The 20,444-nt window shown below is 44.1% G+C and overlaps 1 protein-coding gene across 5 annotated transcripts in view; it reads right to left on the bottom strand.

Annotated features, from left to right (window-relative positions):
- The window catches only part of wu:fj29h11 (uncharacterized), an 80,759-nt gene that overhangs the window by 49,984 nt on the left and 10,331 nt on the right, over positions 1 to 20,444 (bottom strand). The window contains exons 2-13 of one of the 5 annotated variants that reach the window (XM_060939634.1): positions 15,084 to 15,356; positions 14,320 to 14,856; positions 13,622 to 14,061; positions 13,409 to 13,537; positions 12,666 to 12,863; positions 12,407 to 12,547; positions 12,060 to 12,320; positions 10,485 to 10,668; positions 2,557 to 2,723; positions 2,325 to 2,453; positions 1,416 to 1,591; positions 533 to 702 (exon numbers count right to left, since the gene is read on the bottom strand). In XM_060939634.1, coding sequence (XP_060795617.1) covers positions 533 to 702; positions 1,416 to 1,591; positions 2,325 to 2,453; positions 2,557 to 2,723; positions 10,485 to 10,668; positions 12,060 to 12,320; positions 12,407 to 12,547; positions 12,666 to 12,863; positions 13,409 to 13,537; positions 13,622 to 14,061; positions 14,320 to 14,856; positions 15,084 to 15,348 — 2,797 coding nt within the window. In that variant the 5' untranslated portion in view covers positions 15,349 to 15,356. Of the gene's footprint in view, positions 1 to 532; positions 703 to 1,415; positions 1,592 to 2,324; positions 2,454 to 2,556; positions 2,724 to 10,484; positions 10,669 to 12,059; positions 12,321 to 12,406; positions 12,548 to 12,665; positions 12,864 to 13,408; positions 13,538 to 13,621; positions 14,062 to 14,223; positions 14,285 to 14,319; positions 14,857 to 15,083; positions 15,357 to 20,444 lie in introns of those variants that run through there. The other 4 variants (XM_060939635.1, XM_060939636.1, XM_060939637.1 and 1 more) reach the window with 4 other exon arrangements.

The following is a 20,444-nucleotide window of genomic DNA, read 5'->3' as shown; positions in this document are numbered from 1 at the left end:
CTTATATAGCGCCTTTCTCACACCCAAGGCCGATTTACAAGTACAAAAAAGGTGAAATAATAATAATAATAATAATAATAATAATAATAATTATTATTATTATTATTATTATTATTATTATTATAATAACAACATTATTATTGTTGTTGTTTAACTTATATAACGTCTTTCTCACACCCAAGGTTGCTTTACAAGTACAAAAAAAGTCAAATTATTATTATTATTATTATTATTATTATTATTATTATTATTATTATTATCTGTTTTCCAGAATTCACCCCCAGCATTATCTGACAGCTTTTGTCAGACCACCATACAAATACAGTAATATCACTGTCATTTTCCTGCTGTTTTGCTAAATAAATTATATCACATCTACAACTAAATCATTGGCTTGTTCCTTCAGGCCTCGAAGGACTCAGCTAACCAATTACAGTATACACTTCAGCTGCAACATTCCAAGAGGCAATGACAGGAACAAATCAATAAACGTAAGAAACAGTCTTGTTACAGACTGTCAGTGGTGACGTACTGCAGTATTTTTCAATGAACTGTTTGAGTGATCCATGATTGGGCTGAAAGACCAACTCCCACTGGCTCCATTCAGCCAAATCCTCCAGCAGTGGAGCAGTGAGGAGACTCGCCATTGCCTGCTCCCGGCTCACATCCCCCAACAAACCCACCGTCTCCACTAGCATGTCCCTAAGACACAGAGAAACAATACATCAACATAGTTGGATCAGCATAGATGTTTAAAGATTATGATTTTTATCACTAATCATTTCACTAATGAGAACTTCGACTGATAGGCTTCTAACTGTATAATTGGCCAAAGTTGCTGCAATTTTATACACAGATTACCCCATGATGTTTGAGTAGTTTTCTTTATTTCAGCTGCATGTGCTAATGTAAGGACAATTACAATTTCAAGTCATGCTCATGATGTGAAAGAATGCAATCCACAAAGTAACAGAAAGAAGACAACCCATTTAAGTAGGACAAAAGTAATGGCACCATATAACAGGAGGAAACATTAATGATTTACTGCAAGACATGTTTAGGAGGCGCTCATTCACCGTTTAGTCATCATTTTGTAATTTTAGCTCTCTGCTAAAATCCCTAAATGTAAATCAGCTATGTCATGAAGCTGTTTTGTAATTTAGAGGTGATTTGCTTTTATTAACATACACGTGAGAAAACCAAGATTACTGAAACTTTATTAAATCTGTTGGGAATTTTTAATTCAGTTTGGCCTAAAAACATTTACATACAACTGATAAATAAAGTCTATCGAATAACACAATGTATGGTTTGTGTGTCTGTGTGTGTGTGAGAAAGAGAGAGAGCGAGAGAGAGAGAGAGAGAGAGAGAGAGAGCGAGAGAGAGAGAGAGAGAGATGGGGAAAGGCAGCTCACTCTGGCTCTTTAGGGAACAGAGGGCATTCGTAGCGCACAACACTGGAACTGGCCCCTTCACACAGCTCCTTCTGGCGTTTGGCGAAGTCTGCCAGTGTACAAAGTTTTCCATAGCCCAGATCTCGACTGTTCTGAACCCTGTAATGACTCCTGAGTGCAGCCTCAATAAATGGCAGCTATTCAAACACAGCAACACATAAAGAAGGCTTGTGTGTTACACTAAAGACTCCATCTGTACACTTTATGTATCTTGTTCACCATGACTCAGAGATTGCATTAAAGAGAATTCTTTCATAGCATTTGCTTTTTGTCCTGGTCTATATGCCATATTTTAAATGCACAAAGTGTCTGATAAGCCCAGCATCATAAGAGGGAAAAAAAGGAAAAAAAAAAAAGGCTTTTGTTTACAGTTAAAGAGAACATATGGTTCCCTTTTACTCTGATTTCCTATGAGGAGCATTATTTTGATTCGTTCTTCTTGTGCACATACATCATGGCCTGTAAAAATATAATATAAATAGCCCAATGACTCTATATGAAATTTCTGGACTTGGATCAAGTTATTTAATTCAATTCAATTTTATTTACATGGCACTCTTAACAATGGACATTGTCACAGAGCAGCTTTACAGAAATCGAGAAAGAATTAAAAATTTTCCATTAAATACATTTAATCAGACGACTACACTTATATTTAAATTAAATTGATTTTGTTCAGATTTTTTCCCCCAAAGTGGTAAAAGTATTTTTCTGTCAGGTCAAAAAATGTTTTCTGTTGTTTATTACAGAGATGAGGATAGTGATTAACACAATACATTACTGATATCCAATCAAAAGTGACAGGCTGAGCAAACAGGAAATTCATTACTATGTACTGAGTACAGAACCAGATGTGTGTAGAAGACTTACTTGTGAAGGATCTGCTTCTTCGCATTGTTTAATAAACTCATACACATCTTGCTTGCTGGGTCTGAAGCCGTATGCTCGAATATCCTGGTTGTCAATAGCCACAGCGCCTCCTGCAGCATCCTGTAGAATCTACACACAAATATAGACAGGGCTCAATATCACAGTACACTGCAGTGCCTCTTGTTTCTCAAACAGCTACTGATATGGCTCTCAAGTGATGGTCTGGACAAACCTGCATGTTTTTGACCAGGAACTCAAGGAAGGAGCCCTGTTGTAGCTGGCCAAACTCCCTGAACTTGAAATTATCAGCCAATTTCTTCTCCAGCCGGCTGAGATATCGCAGAGTCACCGTGCCCGTGAAGCTGGATACACAGTTCTGGAAATACTGCTTCACAGCATCTGTGGCCACACATTCCCAAAGCAAACAAAGTTGTTTAATTAAGAATTAAGAGCCAACAAGCAAAGGCAGGATTGTGTGTGTGTGTGTGTGTGTGTGTGTATATATATATATATATATATATATATATATATATATATATATATATATATATATACAGTATATATATATATATATATATATATATATATATATATATATATATATATATATATACGCACACTAGTGCATCTCAAAAAATTAGAATACCATGAAAAAGTTTTTTTCATCATTTAATTCAAAAAGGTGAACTTTCATATATTCTATATTCATTACATGTAAAGTGAAATATTTAAAGCCTTTTTTGTTTTAATTTTGATGATTATGACTTATAGCTCATGAAAATCAGAAATCCACTATCTCAAATTATTAGAATATTCCCTAAGATCAATCAAAAAAAGGATTTACAATACAGAAATGTCCAACTTCTGGAAAGCATATTCATTTATATGCTCAATACTTGGTTGGGGCTCCTTTGCCATGAATTACTGTATCAATGCAGTGTGGCATGGAGGTGATCAATCTGTGGCACTACTGAGGTGTTATTGAAGCCCAGGTTGCTTTGATAGTGGCCTTCAGCATATCTGTATTTTTGGGTCGGGTGTTTCTCATCTTCCTCTTGACAATACCCCATAGATTCTCTATGGGGTTCAGGTCAGGCAAGTTGGCTGGCTAATCAAACACAGTAATATCATGGTCAGCAAACCATTTGGTAGTAGTTTTGGCATTGTGGGTAGGTGCTAAGTCCTGCTGGAAAAGGAAATCAGCATCTCCAAAAAGCTCGTCAGCAGATGGAAGCATGAAGTGCTCTAAAATCTTCTGGTAGATGGCTGTGTTGACTTTGAACTTGATAAAATACAGTGGACCAACACCAGCAGATGACATGGCACCCCAAATCATCACAGACTGTGGAAACTTCACACTGGGCTTCAAACACTTTGGATTCTGTGCCTCTCCACTCTTCCTCCAGACTCTAGAACCGTGATTTCCAAATTACGGTAAATGCAAAATGTACTTTCATCTGAAATGTACTTTCACTGAGCAACAGTCCATTTCTTTCTCTCCTTAGCCCAGATAAGACACTTCTGACATTGTCTCTGGCTCAGGAGTAGCTTGATATTAGGAATGCGAAAGTTGTATCCCCTTTCTTGAAGATGTCTGTTCGTGATGGGTCTTGATACACTGACACCAGCCTCAGTCCACTCCTTGTGAAGCTCTCTCAAGTTCTTGAATCAACTTTTCTTGACAATCCTCTCAAGACTGTGGCCATCCCTGTTGCTTGTGCACCTTTTCCAGCCACCCTTTTCAGCAATGACCTTTTGTGGCTTACCCTCCTTGTGGAGGGCATCAGTGATCAACTTCTGGACAACAGTCAAGTCAGCAGTCTTCCCCATGATTGTGGTTGTGTGTACTGAACTAGACCGAGAGATATACTGTGTTCATACTGTTTTACTCAAACTCGAAATGAAATATTCTAATATTTTGAGATGGGTTTTTTTAATGTTTTTGTATTGTATGCCATACTGATTAATATTAAAATAGAAAAATGCTTGAAACATTTTAGTTCATGTGTAATGAGTCTATAATATATAACATTTTCACTTTCTTAAATAACTGATGGAAAATATTGAACTTTTTCACAATATTCTAATTTTTTGAGATGCATTATATATATAAATAAAACATAATAACATCCGGAAAAAGGAACTTGAGAAGCTCGAGAAGTATCAAGGTCTGAAAGAAGAGCTAGAAAAGATGTGGATGATGAAGACAACAGTGGTCCCTGTGGTGATAGGAGCCCTCGGTGCAGTGACCCCCAAACTGGGAAAGTGGCTCCAACAGATCCCAGGAACAACATTCGAGATCTCTGTCCAGAAAAGCGCAGTCCTAGGAACAGCTAAGATACTGTGCAGGACCCTCAAACTCCCAGGTCTCTGGTAGAGGACCCTTACTTGAGAGGGATAAAATACTGCCCGAAGGAGGGGGCAAGTGGAGAATTATATATATGATTAATATAAAGGGTAAGAAACAATCCACCTTTTGGTGAAGTTAATCCATCTCACACTGAAAAGATGAGGAAAAATCCAACCTTCTATTGAAATAAATTTATTCAGAGAAAATCAAATCCCTCATCAAGAAATAAGTATTTTCAACAAAAACACGTGCCAATATTACTGGCACCCCTGAAAACTATCATGAACACAATGTAACTGAAGCATTTTTCCCATTTAAATTTTACAGTATTTTTGAGTTGATTGGAGTGTGTAGGAACTTTCAAACTGTAATCCATGACTTCCTGATTAACTGGGGTACAAATATGAGGTGACACAGAGGCCAAATTGCCTTAGTCATCCATCAACATGGGAAAGATAAGAGGACTGTGGCAGTGGGGGCGTGGCCAAGCAGCAGTCTGTGAATGGAGGGCGGGGTCGGGGAAGGTAAGTGGCTAAGTCATTACACCTGGTGTCAATTAATGTGTGTGTGTTTGTTTGTTGCAGGGATGGAGTATAAAAGGAGGGGGAGAGCAGAGAAGAGTCCCCCCTGACCAGAACACATGTGTGTTGCGTGTGTGATTGTGTGAGTGAGAGAAGTTGAAAAGCTGATGAAAATAAGTAAAATAAAAGTGTCTGTGTGAACACCAACTCTCGCCTGCCGTGCTTCTCTGCTCCACCCACATCAGGGATTACTACAGTGGTGCTGAAACCCGGGAGATACAGAAGGGAACCACCCCATGGAGTCCTCCCCATTCGAAGAGCTCATCCTTGCCCTCGCTACCGCCCAGTAGAACCAGCATCAAGCACTGATCACCCTCCGGAAGGAGCAGCAGCAGCGCTTCGAAGCCTTGATGCTGGCCCAGCAGGAAGCTCTCCAGGCGTTCTGGCACCTGCTCACGTCAGCAGGGCAGTCGGCCACCGCTGCCGCCACCCTCACGAAGATGGGACCGCAGGATGATCCGGAAGCATTCCTCGCTCTCTTTGAGCAGGCAGCCAAGGCGTGGGGGTGGCCGCAGGAGCAGCGCGCGGCGCACCTCCTCCCACTCCTGACTGGCGAGGCGCAGCTCGCAGCGCAGCAGCTCCCTGCTGACAGACGACTGGTCTATGCTGACCTAAAGAAAGCCATTCTGCAGTGGCTCGGCCGCTCCCCGGAACAACATCGTCAGCACTTCCGAACGCTGGCACTGGAGGAGGTCACCACCCAGCGTTGCTGGAACGAGCCATCGAGCTGGCGGAGGACCATCTGGAGGCGGCTCCAACAGCAGGCAGATGAGGCGTCTCCCCTCGATTCTCTTTTCCCTCTCTCTCTCCTGTCTCTTGTCCCCCTCTCCACCCCATTCCCCTGCCATGAAGGTGGCGGCTGGCTCCTCCCCAGCCGGCCCGTCACACCCGTGGTGTCCTCCCATCTCCCTCCTCTGGGTCTGTGTTGTCTCCCCCTCAGGTGAGTGACACCCATAACACCAGTGCAGAGGGAAAGCCTGGGCCGGTGTGCTGGCGTGGCAGGGAATCGGAGCATCTCCAGAGTCAGAGCTTCACAAGGGAGGTGGGTGTTGTCATCCAGATCCCCGACACGCCAGAAACCACCCCCGATTGGGCCGGAACATATCGCATACCGGTGAGTATTCAAGGGGATACATATCACACTGGTGAATTCTGGTTGTAATCAGACCTCAATTTACCAACGCCTGGTGCAAGGTGAGGCATTGGGTGGAGCACAAGCGGTGAAGGTGTTGTGTGTGCATGGGGATGTTCACCATTACCCGCTAGTGTCTGTCCATATTCTATTCCGGGGCCAAACGCATAGAATAAAGGCGGCGGTTAATCCTCGTCTTACCCACTCATTGATTTTGGGTACTGATTGGGCGGGATTTAAAGAACTAATGGAGTATTTAACACGTAGTGGGTCCTGCCCTAGTAGGTCACGGGAAGATCCCGGTGTGGCATTGGCTGGAGAAGCTGTCACAGAGCCGTCTACGTCAACACTGCATCAGAGTGAGGAGCAGCCCGCTCCTCCTCCCTTTCTCGGGGATTCCCTTGGGGATTTCCTGTTAGAGCAGTCACGAGACGAGACTCTGCGGCATGTGTTTGACTGAGAGTAATCGATGGTCAAACTCTTCAGCCAAGCGCGGCACCGGCCTTCCCCTATTTTGCCATTATTAAAGAGAGATTGTACCAAGCGATGCAGGACACTCAAACTAAGGAACAAGTAACCCAGTTGTTAATCCCAAAGAGCCGTAGGGAACTCGTGTTCCATGCGGCTCACTTTAATCCCATGGCTGGACACTTGGGGCAAGACAAAACACTAGCCCGAATAATAGCCAGGTTCTATTGGCCAGGGGTTCATGGAGATGTCCGTCGGTGGTGTGCGGCATGCCGTGAATGCCAATTAGTAAATCCTGCGGCCATTCCAAAAGTGCCGTTGTGCCCTCTTCCTCTAATCGAGACCCCTTTTGAGCGAATTGGGATGGATCTCGTCAGGCCATTAGATCGGTCAGCACGGGGATATCACTTTATTTTAGTTCTAATGGACTATGCAACATGATATCCGGAAGCAGTGCCTCTCTGCAATATCTCAGCACGCAGTATTGCGGAAGCGCTCTTCCGCTTTATCTCCTGGGTCGGGATTCCGAAAGAAATCCTGACAGACCAAGGCATCTTGTTTATGTCACGCACAATGCGCGAGCTGTATGGGTTACTGGGAATTAAGTCTATCCGCACCAGTGTCTATCACCCACAAACGGATGGATTAGTAGAGCGATTTAACCAGACACTCAAAAACATAATCCGGAAATTCGTTAGTGAAGATGCGCGTAATTGGGATAAGTGGCTCGAACCCCTGTTATTCGCAGTATGAGAGGTCCCGCAAGCCTCCACAGGGTTTTCTCCCTTTGAATTATTATATGGGCATAAGCCGCATAACATTCTGGACGTGCTGCGGGAAAACTGGGAGGAGGGACCTTCACAGAGTAAAAATGAAATCCAGTACATTCTTGACCTGCACACAAAACTCCACACCCTCACGCACCTTACCCAGGAGAATTTGCGGTAGGCACAAGAACATCAAAGCCGGCTGTATGACACGGGCATGTGCCTTAGAGTGTTCACACCGGGAGAAAACGTACTCATATTATTGCCCATGTCGAGTTCTAAATTAGTCGCCAAGTGGCAAGGGCCCTTCGAGGTTACACAGCGAGTCGGGGATGTCGACTATGAGGTCGGACCACTACAGTCCCTTGTGGAGACCACCTCTCACCGACCCAACTCACGGAGGTAGCCAAGTTGCAGAAGGAATTTTCTGACGTATGGGCATAATCGAGGAGTCCCACAGTGACTAGAGCAGCCCAGTGGTCCTGGTTCCCAAGACCGATTGGTCGGTCCGGTTCTGTGTGGACTATAGAAAGGTCAACGCGGTGTCTAAATTTGACGCATACCCAATGCCTTGCATTGATGAGTTGCTTGATCGATTAGGCGCTGCTCGCTTTTATTCGACACTGGATCTAACAAAGGGATATTGGCAGATCCCCTTGAATCCTCTATCCCAAGAGAAAACGGCCTTTTCCACACCGTTTGGTTTACACCAATTTGTCACACTCCCTTTTGGGTTGTTTGGGGCGCCCGCTACATTCCAGTGGCTTATGGACAGGGTCCTCCACCCTCATGCTGCCTACGTGGCTGCCTATCTAGATGATATAATAATCTACAGTCATGATTGGCCGCGGCACTTGGAACACCTGAGGGCTGTTCTAAAGTTGCTGAGGCGGGCGAGCCTCACAGCTAACCCGAAAAAGTGTGCGATTGGGAGGGTGGAAGTACAGTATCTGGGGTTCCACTTGGGTCATGGGCAGGTGCGTCCCCAAATTAACAAGATTGCAGCAATTGCAGCCTGCCCAAGGCCCAAGACCAAAAAGGAGGTGAGGCGGTTCTTGGGGCTGGCTGGCTATTATGGTAGGTTTCTACTGAACTATTCGGACGTCACCAGCCTGCTAACCGACCTCACTAAAAAGGGGGCTCCAGATCCGGTCCAGTGGACGGAGCAGTGCCAACAGGCCTTCTCTAAGGTAAAAGCTGCACTGTGTGGGGGGACACTTTTACACTCCCTTGACTTCTCTCTCCCCTTTATTTTGCAGACTGATGCATCGGACAGGGGGCTGGGGGCCGTTTTGTCCCAGGAGGTGGAGGGCGAGGAGCGCCCGGTGCTGTACAGCCGAAAGCTGTCGATGCGCGAAAGCAAGTACAGCACAATTGAAAAGGAGTGTCTTGCCATCAAGTGGGTGGTCCTCGCCCTCCGATACTACCTGCTGGGGCGCCCTTTCACTCTCTGTTCGGACCACGCGCCCCTCCAGTGGCTCCACCGCATGAAGGATGCCAATGCGCGGATCACCAGTTGGTATCTCGCTCTCCAGCCATTTATGTTCGAGGTGATCCACAGGCCGGGGGCACAGATGGTGGTGGCGGACTTTGCAAAATGATACTACAACTTTGACTGGAACCATGTTCTTTGGTCTGATGTAACACAAATGGAGCTTTTTCACAATAAACACTCAAGGTGGGTTTGGTGTAAAAAGAAGGATGGCGATAATGAAAAGAACCCAATCCCAACTGTAAATATGGTAGAAGTTTTGTGATGTTTTAGGGCTGTTTTTCCTCCAAAGACCCTGGAAACCTTGCCAGGACTCCATGAAATGCCAGGATATTTTAAATCAAAATCTGTCTGCTGGACGGCACGGTGGTGTAGTAGTTAGCGCTGTTGCCTCACAGCAAGAAGGTCCTGGGTTTGAGCCCCGGGGCCGGCGAGGGCCTTTCTGTGTGGAGTTTGCATGTTCTCCCCGTGTCCGCGTGGGTTTCCTCTGGGTGCTCCGGTTTCCCCCACAGTCCAAAGACATGCAGGTTAGGTTAACTGGTGACTCTAAATTGACCATAGGTGTGAATGGTTGTCTGTGTCTATGTGTCAGCCCTGTGATGACCTGGCGACTTGTCCAGGGTGTACCCTGCCTTTCGCCCGTGGTCAGCTGGGATAGGCTCCAGCTTGCCTGCGACCCTGTAGAAGGATAAAGCGGCTAGAGATAATGAGATGAGATGAAAATCTGTCTGCCAGGAAACTAAAACTGGGTCATCATTGGATCATTCCCTGTACACAGTACCAGTCAAAAGTTTGGACACCTTCTAATTCAATATTATGTGTATTTTTATTAATTAAGTCATTTCATGTCTTAAAATAATGTAATTTCTCTTTACTTAATTGAGCAATCCTTGACATAATATGGATTACTACAGTTGTGGAATAGGGCTACTTACTGTATTTTTATTATTTACTATTTGATCTCAAACGCGTTAAGAAGGCAAGAAATTGCACTAATTAACTTTTGACAAGACACCCGTGAAATGGAAAGCATTCCAGGTGATTACCTCATGAAGCTGGTTAAGATAATGCCAGTAGTGTGCAAAGCGTCATCAAGGTAAATGCTGGCTACTTTGAAGAATCTAAAATTTGAAACATATTTTGTTTTTTAACACTTTTTTGTTTACCACATCATTCTACATATGTTCCATGTGTTATTTCATAGTTTTGGTGTCTTCAGTATTGTTCTATGCAGAAAATAGTCCAAATACAGAAAAACCTATGAATGAGTAGGTGTGTCCAAACTTATGCCTGGTTTTGTATGTATGTGTATTAGAACTACGAGGACCAAGTGACAGTCAACTTATCACACTAAAATTAAAGAAAGGCACCTTCAGTGGGGGGCATCACAGTTGCCTTCTTCTCAGATGCTTTCTGCTCCTGGACTTGTTTTTGGGGTTTCTCCTTCGGAGCGAGATCATTTGGGATGGCCAGGGAGCCGCCACAGATAGCCAGCTGAAACAATGTCCGAGCCAGCCTATCTCCTGACACGTACATGAGGAAGTCCTGAACATGCTGCAAATGCAGACACAGATTATTGCACTTCTTGATCATTTTATCAGATAAACATAACATACAGACACACATTGTAGGTTGTGCAAGTATTCACCCCCTTGAACTTTACCACATTGTGCCATTTCACAACCTGGAACTAAAATGGACTTATTTGGGACTTTATGTCATAAATTTACCCTATAATACTGAAGTAGGGTTGCAACAAACTGCCATCAGAAGTCATATTATTAGCTGCTTGGCATCCACTTGTATGCAATTAAAGTGTCATGTGATCTTAATATAAATACACCTGTTCCTGGAAGTGACACAATTTATTAGATAACGTACCTAAACAAACAGCACGAGAAACACCACTGAACTTTCAAAACAAGTTCAAGCCAAAGTTCTGGAAAAGTATAAGCTGGATTTGGTTATAAAAAATTTAATGTAGAACGCCATTAAATCCATCATTAAAAACGGAAAAAAAAACATGACTCTGTAACACTATAAAATGTCGAAAAATTCAAGGGGGCTGAATACTGTACATGTATATTTTTTAGCTCAGCCTTTGGCTGAAGCCTATAGAGGCACCTGTCTGTATGTGTATGTTTAACCGAGTTTGAGCATGTTTAAGAATGTAATTAGCATGCCAGCCTCAGGTAGCGATTCCACAATCTCAGTGTGGCACCACTGTGTACTGGCTATATAAGTGCCATGTTAGACAACTTCAGATCGCAGTGTAATCCTCTGTAGCTGAGTGGTCTACAGCACTGCCTAGGAACAGAACAGATTTTGCAATGTTGGTTTGAATCCTGGCGTCAATGTATTTCATATTCCAAGCCATCTGTTGCCTCCCTCTACCTCATCCATCATCAGTAAAAGGGCCACTGATAAGATAGTGTTTGGGTGGTGGATCATTCTTACCATAGCAGTGACAATGAACTGGTAGTGTGTGTGGAACTGGTACCGGGACTATACTGTTTTACCCCTATATTCTTTTACTATTATATTGAACACAGACATTTCCCCAATTCATGCGTCAGCAGAAATTATTTAAAAGGTCAAGCAAGGCTCTATAACACAAAAGGGAAAAGTGAACCTTCTCATCCTCATAAGATTCCAAGAGGAAGCGGAAATCTGATAAGCAATTAAAACATGATGAAAAACACCCTAAGAGGACTCTGAAATGTGACTCCAATTTGGTATCTGCAATGCTCATGGAGGTCAGAATAACATATTTCAGAGTGAGTGGTGATAACAGAGAATGAGCTTCAATGCTACAGTACTGTATGGAGCAACTCCAACCAATATGCATTTTCCCTGAACTTAAAGAAAATCCTCTGTTGAAATAACTAGCAAGACTGAATGCAGAGCCAAAAAACAGGCCATTGTCTAAACCTAACCCTATTCACCTTGGTCATCCTTTGACTGAAAATGCCCTCAGAGTTAGTGAAGATCTCAATGATGGCCTCAGCAGCAGTCAAGCTGGCATACTTCTTCCTGAGCTCCAGGCTGCCAGAGGAAGAGTAGAGCGGCGCTCCCTGTGCCGGCTCCAGTAAACTCTTTTTAATCTTCCACAGCCTGTTCTCCATTTGCTCCTCAATCTCCTTCTGAATGGCCACTCTGGCTTTCTCCAAGCAAGTGTTCTCATACCCATATGCCTTCGACAATGTCTGAAAGCCAAACAAGAGGAGAAAAAGATTGAAAGTAGACACCAATGATAGATTCTGAGTGCAAACACACTGCCTCACTGTCTTACTGAAATGGGCAGCCCAACACTCTGGATCCGGACTCCAAGTTCATATGGTGATTCACAGCTATACTGGTCTGCAAGGTACTGCATGAACTCAGCAAGATCTACCTTATGCTTGTTCTGCTTTCTCCTGAAGTTACGAAGACTCTACAGAAAGATTAAGCAGAAAAAGAATGCTGTTTTTTCTGCAGGTTGGAAATACACACAGATACACGGATGCAAATCTAAAAAAGATACCAAACAAAGCATATGATAAACTCCTTACCCTAAGAAGATCCACAGTCTCGATCTGGTATATATCATCATCTTTGGTGTTGCTGCTTATTGTGAACAGCCGATGAACAAGTGGGATTTTGCAAAGTGGGCCTAGGTGGAGCTCTTCAAATCGCTTCTTGTTCTTGATGCCGGCAATAGCCTGACCCAGCTCATAGAGAGTGCACATGGAACAGATCGCCTCTATTGACTGACAGTGTGCAGATAAAACATAATTGATAAAAAAAAACATAAGCAACATGTTGAAGAACAAAACTAAATAAGACCTGCATACGTTATCATTCAGTTTTCTCAATAAAAAGCTTTACATGAATATTTATCCGTGTTTACTATCCATATGCAAGATCTGTAGCAAATTGTTACTCGCAGTCTAATCTATATGTAGGTATATCAGGTGAAAATTCAAATTTAATCCAAATTGTTTGAAACGCCACTCATTGAATTCAGAATTGAATGCAGAGCAACATACTTTTTACAGAATTAAAATACTCTAAATTAGACATAAAGACAGATGTATAAGTGTAATTCTGGGTAGAGAGGTGCAGGAGGTGGGAAAGGTAAATAAAGAGTGGTTTATGAACCTGCCAAAAAGTCCATTTTAAAAATGTCAACCTAAATCACCTAGGTGAATCCAGATTCACCTGATTACAAAAATCACCTGTGACATTTATGTAAAAGTGTCATCTGAATACCTATGTCTAATACACTGTAGGCAAATTATTCAAAGCTTCTCACTTGAATGAAGAGGTTGATCTCTTTAATGGTGCGCTCGAGTTCCTTCAGAGCAGGCAGATGCCAATAAGATCTGATCCCCACTGCGTTCAAGGATGGAACTTGCAAAAGCATGCACACTTTGTTCATCACCTATAAAACCAAAATATTATTTTAAAAAAATACCCAGTCACAGATTAAAAACATGCTTGGATCCAGATCTTTGGAGCGCCAAACCTTCTCCACTGTGACATGTTCCCCATCAGTTGCGATGTCGCGGATGGTGTCCTCAGCAAGGCTGTTGACATCGTCGAGACTTGGCCTCTTCTTGCACCTATCCACAGTCTCCTTCTTCTCATTTGCAGCCTCCAAGGCCTCTGCTGCACGAACATTAGCGCCGTGCACCTCTCTCAGCTGGGCATGGTGGGCATCACGGAACACCAGGCCGCTTCCATCCTGGCCATCTCTCATTCTCCTCTCCTCAGCTCTGGGGTGTTTGGTACCAAGAGGTGGGAAGTCCATCAATGATGTGAGACTGGAACCTGCAGGAGGTGGAGTAGCAGTGAGCCGCCACACAGGAGAGCCGCTCTTGGAACGTATCACTTCTTTAGCCGCCTGGTGTGTCACAAGACCATGCTGGGGGCTTGCAGTAGGTGTAGTGAGCATCTGTACTGATGCTGTTGAGTAAAAAAGCAAAGAAGCACACAGGAGTGAATGAAAAGTTCATGTTCAAATTCATGTTCAATTCAATTTGCACAGCTTTGAACATTTTCACCATGGTCCTGCATTCATACTAATCAATCCCACTGTATCCCTGTATATGGATGTAAGACACTGACCAATTAGAAGCATGCAAATGAGATCACTTTTGCAATTAAGCCACTCTGCATTGTTTGACTGTCAAAATTCATCAGAATTATGCTGACATTACGTACTAGCAGGACTTCCTGTCCCCTGTTCTGCAATAATCTGTGCTTGGCCAAAAGGTGCCTGCTGTGTGCTGGTCTGACTGTTGTACAGTGACATATACAGCGCCAGTGGCAGTATAGACCCAAAATGTAGGAAGTAGCCATTCATCAGTTGTGTAATGGAGGTTGCAGCAGCTGGGTAGACTCTGATAACCTCCGTAACCTTCTCAAGTAGCTCTTCTTGGGTCATCTCACCTTCCTTTCGCACTGATGCAACACCAAAAGATATTCCAGAACTAGTCTTCATTGTGGGAGGGGTTTGATTCAACGGTGCTTGTGGCGCAGGAGTAGCCCTGTGCATCTTGTGGAAGATGCGCTCATTTTCCACCAGCAAATCCTTTGACAAGGAATCAACAAAACTGGCGATTGAAGAGAAGCCTAGGTTTGAAACAACCAGGTTTTGCTTGTAGTGAGAACTGTAGAATATAGCTAGCTGCTTGAGAGGGATGCCTTCTGGGTACTCCTGAACCAATTCCACTACTTCCTGTGATGTTCTGTCCTTGTCTGCATTTTGAAAAGCATAAAGGAACAGTGAGACACTCATACTAGACACATCAGCAGAAATGCTATATTTAGGTCATGCATTAAACATACTGTATATAATACAGTTTATGAAGATCTGAAGTCTGTCCCAGAACACTGGGCATGAGATGAGAACAATAGAAATGTTTAGATTGCATTAATGCTGCCTGACTGAACCTTTTTGTCTGGCTAAAGAGGCAGGAAAATACCTTCTGGGTGGCTATGAGCCTCTTGCTCATCCTCTCCAGTGTCCTGGGTCTGAGATATGTGTTTTCTGTGGAAAATTGTCCGATTTTTTACTACCAGATGCTCGGACAAAGAAGCAATGAAATCAGCAATGTTGGAGAAGCCAGCATCTGACACAACCAGGTTATGATGATACTTCTGATTGTAGAACACAGCCAGCTTCAAGACTGGGATTCCTTCAGGGTGATCTTTGACGAGCTGTATGACTTTCTTACTGAATTTATCCATTTCTTCATCTGCAAATAATAACATTGTTAAGAGGCAAAAGATGAACTGAATGACAGAACTACATTTCCCAGGACTGAAGGAAATAACCTCCATTCCTATAGGAGAGTACGTTTAGAAATCCTTACATTTCTGAATGGGTTATGTATCCTGGGAGATACAAACATTTGGCAGACTCTGAGGAGGAGCAATGATTCATTGCTTCATTTTAGTGTGAAACATTGAAGAATGGGCTGGCTGAAGTTTGCAAGTCATGTGACTTGATATCAGCACCATAACATCAACACATTATCATCAAAAACAACATGGAGGCATACAGGTTTACAATATTTAAAATATTTTTTTGTGAAATTAATAATATCTTTTTAAGGACAGACACACACACACAAATAAATAAATACATAAATATATATAAACAGTTATTCCACGATGAGCTGATAGCTGACGAGGCGCATAGCACCAAGTCAGCTATTGTCAGTGACGGTTTGGAGAACATGAGGTTAGAGTGGCCTTCAAGCATGGCCGCTCTGGACTACAAATGCCACACTGCCCTGTGTCACCTAATTATTAATCACATTATCTGCAGGTCAATGTGCAATCAGCACCTCACCTACTTAAGCCCAGCTCTCAGACCAATACATCGTGAAGTATCGTTTGGTGTTCTCTCCCTTACATACTGAGCCATTTGTTTTCCGTTTGTCTATTCAGTGTATGACCTGTATTCTCATTTCATCCCGACCTCACCTTATTGCCTTATTTACGTTGCTCTGTTTGCTGATCACCCAACCTTTGTTAGTTTCACGACATTGCTTCCTGAATGCCGATTTGGATTTCCTCAACAGTTTGCTCAGCCCTGGTCTCCCCTGCGCCTGCATCCGTAAGTGCTTGCACTCTGACAGGATACTTCACCACAACATGGATGCAGCAGAGGAGACGAAGCAAACTGCACTTAACGTTCAGGGGCACCTATTGGGAGAACATCAGCAGATGCTGTGTGACCTAAACACCAGGATGGCTCAGCTTGCTGCTGTTGTATCACATACCCTCCCATTGTGTGTCACAGCTTCCAACACAGCCACACAGCTTATTCCTCTCCCTGAAAAATTTTCAAGTGAAGTTTCCCAATGCAAGGGATTTCTCCTCCAGTGCTCCCTGTATTTTGCCTCAATCTCTGGCATCACCGAGGAACAAAAGATTGCCAAGTTTCTCACTTTCCTCACTGGCAAGGCACTTAAGTGGGCATGTGCAGTATGGGAACGCAGTGGCGAGCCCACTACCTCTTACAGCCGCTTCCTAGAACTATTCAAGAGGGTATTCGATCATGAGCCGGAGGGAATTTAGATTGATGAGAGCCTTCTATCCATAAAACAGGGAGATCATAGAGTTGCAGAATACATCCTGGACTTTCACACACTCGCCACCAGTTGTGGATGGAATGAACCAGTGCTGAAAGCCACGTTTCACCAGGGGCTGCATCCTGAGGTATTGAGCGAATTGGCATGCCGTGATGAACACTTGTCCCACAATGCTCTCATCAACCTAGCCATTTGCCTGGATCATCTCATAGCCAATCATCCTTCTTTGGCACCATCTTCTTTGGCATCCCTATTCAGGTCATGGGCAAATCTACATCCATGGAGGTATCTTGCACAAGGTTGCAGTGGTCCGAACAGGAAAGAAGGAGAAAGGAGGGTTTATGTTTTTACTGTGGCAAAGTCAGTCATGTTATCGCCAATGCCCAGGTCTGTCCACCTAGAGGAGCCCCAAATTGCCACGAGAACAAACCACCTAGCCCGGTGAGTCTTGTTTTTAACTCCACAAATCAATCTCTTAGATTACCTGTACTTTTGAAACTACCAGACGCTACATATGTTCTCTCTGCACTCATAGACTCAAGGGCAGAAGGGAATCTCACCAACTGTGCAATTGTCCAGAAATTCAACCTAGGCACCGAAACCCTGCCTCATGTACAACTCCTCTCCAAATACTGTACAGGTGGGGGCCCTGCATTCTGAACACATTTCCCTGCTCATCACTCAAGCTGCACAGAATGATATTGTTCTTGGATACCCCTGGCATCAGCACCATGATCCACTTATCTCCTGGCAGAAGAAGAATATTATGCAGTGGTCAATGGCCTGCCTTCAGAATTGTGTGTGACTTCCTCAAGTCTCGGTCTCTTCAACCACAGTGGAGAGCCCCATGCCCGATTCCCTAGACAACGGTTCCACCTGCTATCTCGATCTGAAGGAAGTCTATGACTGTGCCATAGACCTCCCAGGCACTACCCTCTTTCCCAAAAGGAACATTCAGCAATGGAAGAGTACGTTCAGGAGGCACTGAAATGGGACTATATTAAACCGTCTACATCCCCTGCATCCGCCGGATTCTTTTTTGTGGAAAAGAAAGGAGGGGGTCTCTGACCATGCATTGATTACAGAGGACTGAATCAGATCACAGTCAAATATCCTTACCCCCTCTGCCACTTGTACCGTCTGCTCTGGAACAACTAAGATTGGCAAAAGTTTTCTCCAAACTAGACCTCCACAGTGCCTACAGCCTGGTCCGTATTAGGGAGGGGGACAAATGGAAGAAGGCATTTCGTATCATGACTGGCCATTTTGAGTACTTGGTCATGCCATATGGCCTTTCTTCAGCTCCAAGTGTTTTCCCCATGCCTGATAAACATTGTATTGAAAGACATGCTGGGAAAATTCGTGATTGCATATATAGACAACATCTTGACCTACTCCCCAGATATGGACAGTCATCAGACTCATGTCAGGTCCGTGCTAACATGCCTGCTAGAAAATCACCTCTTTGTCAAAGCAGAAAAATGTGAATTCCATGTCGGTCAGATCTCATTCTTGGGCTACATAATTAACTCTGAGGGAGTAAGCATGGACCAATCCAAGGTCATAGCGGTCACATCCTGGTCAACCCTCTTGTCTATCAAATAGCTACAATGCTTCCTCTGCTTCACAAATTTCTACATGCACTTCATCCGGGGCTTCAGCACCATCACCAGCCCATTAACCTTCCTGCTGAAGAATGGCCCACATTGGCTCAAGTGGAGCCCAGCAGCAGACAGCATTCAATAAGCTCAAGTCAGCCTTCACCTCCGACCCATTCTGCAGCATCCAGACCCCACCAAACCATTCATTGTTGAAGTGGATGCTTCTGAAACTAGAGTAGGAGGGGTATTATCACAACGTGCTGGGGAGAAGAATAAACTACACCCAGTAGCTTTTTTTTCAAAGAAACTCTCACCAGCAGAAAGAAACTATGACATTGGCAACCACAAGCTCCTAGCTATCAAACTGGCACTAGAAGAGTGGAGACACTGGCTGGAGGGTGCCACACACCTTTTCACAATCCTTACAGACCACAAGAATCTAGAATATCTGAAGACCACCAAATGGCTGAACCCACACCAAGCCAGGTGGGCCTTATTCTTCACACACTTCCAGTTCACCATATCCTACCACCCTGGCTCCAAAAACACCAAGGCAGATGCCCTCTCCCACATCCACAACTCCTCATCCCACAGCTCTGAACTCACACCAATACTACCTACAGAATGTTTTATATAAGCCATTTCTTGGGACATTGACAAGGCGATTCAGTAGTCTCAGACCCAGAACCCACCCAAAAACTGCCCTCCCGAAATCAGCATAAGACTCATCACCTGGGCCCACTCTTCACCCACCACTGGTCACCCTAGCAGCCATTGCACATATCAGCTGATAAAAAAGAAATACTGGTGGGAGAAAATGTTATCGGACATAAATCATTTTATCTCCTTGTGTTCAGAGTGCGCCCAAGCCAAGGTACTACATGTCCCACCTGCAGGAAAGTCATGCTCCCTCCCAGTGCCTCAAAGACCCTCTCAAGGAAGTACTGTCATCATGGTAGTCATAAATCGATTTTCCAAAGCACTCTGACTCATTCCTCTACCAGGTCTACTCACAGCCTTTCAAACAGTCAAATTATTATTTAAACGTGTATTCCATTATTTTGACATTCCAAAAGTCATCATAAGTGACTGGGCCCCCAGTTCACCCCCCCACTTTGGACCTGCTTCATGGATCAACTAGGCATATCCGTAAGTTTCATGTCCAGGTATCACCCACAATCCAATGGGCAGGTGGAACATGTGAATCAAGAGGCGAGATGTTTTCTACATATCTTCTGTAGGAGAAATCAAAGAGACTGGGCACAGTTTCTCCCATGAACTAAGTATGCACAGAACTCCCTCAAGCACTCTGCCACACTATTAACATCGTTCCTGTAGATGCTCAGCTATCAAACCCTCCATTTCCATGGGATGACACACCTTTTCAGTTACCAGCAGTAGATATGTGGTTCAAAAGAAGCCAACAAGTGTGGGAGGAAGTACACCAAAGACCAGAGCAATTAAATACCAAGTACAAATAATACACAGACAAACACAAAAGCAAGAACCCAGAATACTCCCCAGGAGATCAGGTGTGGGTCTCCACAAAGGACTTCAGAGGACCAAGCATGTGTAAAAAGCTGGCCCCTATAAGGTACTATGCAAAATTAACGAAGTATCCTACAGATTAGAACTCCCACAACACAGCAGAATGGCACCCACATTCCACGTGTCCTGTGTAAAATCTGCCATACAAGGTCCCCTGGCCACAGATACACCCCTGCAGGAGTCCCCCTCTCTGGACTCTGAGGAAGAACCCATCTACCAGGTAAAGAAGATCCTAAATTCTCATCACAAGCAAAGGCAGTTGGAATACCTGGTAGATTGGGAGGGCTATGGCCAGAAGCGTGAAATTGGGTAAACTCCAAGGACATGGGGGGGAGGTGTTCTGTCAGTAACAGCTCAGAGAACACAAGGTTAAAGCGGCCTTCAACATGGCCGCTCTGGACTACAAATCCCAAGAACCACAGCACCCTCTGTCACCTGATTATTAATCGCATCACCTGCAGGTTATTGTGCAATCAGCGCCTCACCTACTTAAGCCCAGCTCTCAGACCAGTACATCGCAAAGTATCATTTGGTATTTTCTCCCTTATGTCCAGGTCAGACGGCAGAAAGACGCATGCTGCGACCTGTGATCGGT

The sequence above is a fragment of the Neoarius graeffei genome, chromosome 14 (assembly GCF_027579695.1).
Source record: "Neoarius graeffei isolate fNeoGra1 chromosome 14, fNeoGra1.pri, whole genome shotgun sequence".
NCBI classification, from domain to species: domain Eukaryota; kingdom Metazoa; phylum Chordata; class Actinopteri; order Siluriformes; family Ariidae; genus Neoarius; species Neoarius graeffei.
This window is presented reverse-complemented; position numbering and strand designations above follow the sequence as displayed.